General features: G+C 43.0%; 1 protein-coding gene across 4 annotated transcripts in view; it reads right to left on the reverse strand.

Annotated features, from left to right (window-relative positions):
• The window catches only part of ATM (ATM serine/threonine kinase), an 82,849-nt gene that overhangs the window by 79,491 nt on the left and 274 nt on the right, over window positions 1–3,084 (reverse strand). For all 4 annotated transcript variants that reach the window (XM_026100193.2, XM_064505053.1, XM_026100192.2 and 1 more), the window contains exons 2-3: window positions 1,035–1,136; window positions 837–949 (exon numbers count right to left, since the gene is read on the reverse strand). In XM_026100193.2, coding sequence (XP_025955978.2) covers window positions 837–949; window positions 1,035–1,106 — 185 coding nt within the window. In that variant the 5' untranslated portion in view covers window positions 1,107–1,136. The remainder of the gene's footprint in view (window positions 1–836; window positions 950–1,034; window positions 1,137–3,084) is intronic.

The following is a 3,084-nucleotide window of genomic DNA, read 5'->3' on the forward strand; positions in this document are numbered from 1 at the left end:
ATTAAACATTTTACTGGCTTCATTGCAATTTCTGTAGATTTTCTGGCTTGCTATTTGTATTCAGTTTAGAGGCTGGCCATCTCAAAAGCAACATAAGAAATCTATTGAATGCTTCTTACAATATTTTGGTACAGCTGCAAAACAAGAACCATTCAAATGCCATCCAATTAAAAAGCGTGATGGAAATCTGCTCAGATGCCTGCCTATAAGAACTAACACAGAGTCTTAATATGAAAACAGCACTGGGCCCCAACTACTTTAAAAATATATCCCACTCCTACTCAGTCCAATCTTGTAGTACATCTAAAGCAATTATATCAAAAATGGATCTATACAAACCTCCTTAGCTTACAAGCCACAGTCCCGCTACTGCATCTTGAAGAATTCCGTAACAGAAAATTTTTAAATGAGCTACCTATAATCCAGATATGAACTATAAATTGAAAATCAGATGCAGAGTATATTTTTCAATAACAGACAGTAACTACTATTTTTGCAAGAAAAATTCACCGCCTATTAACAACCAGTTTCTCAGCAGTTAGGTCTACTGTTTGTACATTTGTAACCCAGTATGAGCCCCTGCATCTTCTGTATGTGGAAAGTGTTCCACTGAGCTAGTTAATGCATTATTTGGCTATTTTAGATTTACTTCTTTTAGAGACTAACATAAGTCATTTCTTGTTTACAAGCTGACAAGAAAACTCAATCACTGTGCAGAAAGATAAGCATTAAAACAAGTCTGATAACAAAATAATGATGTTCCATGTAAGAGAACTGTGACCATTCACAATAAATAAATAAAACAGTACTTTGCTCTGAGCAGTGAAAGAACCTACTCAAATACAGCATCCCAGGTGAGCTGCTTTGCTTGTTTAGAATCAGAATTCCGGTCCAGCTGGAGAACTATTTCAGAATCACGGAGGAGTCGCTTGAAATTTTCAATTTCTTTCTGAAAACGTATTTCAGGAAAAAGAAAAAAGTTATTAATCAGTCCCTTCATTGTGAATGATACATATCAGAAGAAACCTTATTACCCTTCGTACTGTAGCTTTATCATTTTCAAGGTGACGGCAACAAATGAACAGATCGTGTAATGCAAGACTCATGGTTCAGTTTAACAGAAATGTCACTTGTATCTGCAAACAGAAAAAAAAGGATGAAATAATTTATTTTATTTAACACAGAGCCAAATTAACCAGCTCAGAAATTGGAAACACAATATACTGAAAATTCTGTAACAGCCTTATTTCACTGAAAAGCTCATTCACCTCTGGGTTGGTGTTACTGTTCACAAGACAGAAGCAGAAAGTGTCATGTCAAGAACTCAATCTATTTCCATGCAGCAGTTGTTGACCACAACAGCAAAGACCCCGTTCACACAACTGACTTCCTTCTTTTTACGACGAATGAAAAAGCAGAGAGTTGGTGAGACAATACAGAGTGAAATATGAATGGTAATAAGATTACATTCAGCTCTATGTCATTTTAATCAGGCAAAGAGCACTAACTATCTGGACTTTGCAGCTATCAGAAGCACTCAACCTTTTGAGGAGAAGGCAGCCTTTCGAAAAAAAACTTTCTTCTACTCTAACATCCTTCATTACACAGGTATGCACCGTCATATGGGCAAATGCCCCTGGACTCCAAATACCGAAAGATGCTCAAATATCAACGATAGGAGAAAAAGACTTCTTCCTCCTGTGACTACTTAAGATTATGCCTCGCTTCCTTTAACACAGGTCAGAATCAGATCGACCTTACATTCCTGGTTTCCAGAAAATTATGTTGATGAAGATCATGATGATGGAATTGCATACTGCATCCATGCCTCTCCTCTTACCCCTTCCTTTAAACTAGCCCCAAGAGAAACTCTTGTCTGAAGAAGCGAGACGGATGTGCTGGCAGTAACACCAAGCACATGCTGCTGAGGCTGCAATAAGGAGCTGAGAAGTGCACGTGATGTATATCACTTGCCATTGAACACTGAAGTGAGAATATATAAATAACCATTTAGATAAATAAGGCAATTAAAACTTTAAAGACCTACTGCCTTAGACTATATTCATCTCCTTTGGATTCAACTGAGATCACGCTGAGACAAATGCGTCACTTCACGCATCTCTGGAAACCACATTTTATTAGCAAATTATTTTGACTGCTTTACAATCAACACAACTACTTTAACTACATCAAAAACTGAGATGAGGAGAAAAAGGGCAGAAGAGATGACCAGTCCGTGGAATAAGCAGAGGCAGGAGTCCCTGACACACGCCCTCTTTAAAGCAAAAACAAAACAGCAGATTTCCAAAGCTGGACGTTTATGCTATCTACACAGTGCATCACAGAAAAAAACCCTGAATATGTTTTTCGACAAAAAGTTACACTTGACAGACAGTCCTGCGTACAAAACTCTGAACACTGAGAGCTCTTGTTTCTCTAGAAGAGTTTGAGCCTGTCTTTAATCCACTAAGGAAGACCAACCTTCCACCTTAGCCAGTGCTAGGATTTATGGGAACGTTGCTCCCTGAAAAGCCTTCTTCCCGTCACATAGCATGTGTCTCCCTTCCCGCTCGCTTCCGTGTAAGTCAGGATCTAGAGAACTGGAGAACACGGCGAAACACCGCAGCAAGGCGCCACCGCACCGCCGGGGCTGGCGGGTCAGGCGTGGGGTCGCCGCGGAGCCGGAGCTGAGCAAACCCGATGGGAAAGGGAGGGCGGCGGGCAGGTGCTCACGCAGAGGGGCTGCGGGCGGCGCGGAAGGCCTAGGCCTAGGCCTGCCCCTGCCCCTGCCCCTGCCCCTGCCGCGGCGTGCGGCGAGGCTCGGCCGAGCAAGGAGCTTCCCCCGCCAGCTCGCTGCTTGCGCTGAGAACAGCAGGAAGCGCGAGGCGACGTTTCAAACGCTAACGGCCTCCAACGCGCCGCGGGGACGAAAAACTGCGGGCTGACTGAGACCTGTGGCAACACGGGGCTTTGGGGGCGGGGGGAAGGCAAGAGGGAGGAAAGCAGGGTTTCCTTTCGCTGGTATTTAAAGGCGTTTTAACTGCCGTAATGACAACGGCGGCAAATCCCTGAGACCGAACGCAC

Source organism: Dromaius novaehollandiae, chromosome 1 (genome assembly GCF_036370855.1).
Source record: "Dromaius novaehollandiae isolate bDroNov1 chromosome 1, bDroNov1.hap1, whole genome shotgun sequence".
NCBI lineage: Eukaryota > Metazoa > Chordata > Aves > Casuariiformes > Dromaiidae > Dromaius > Dromaius novaehollandiae.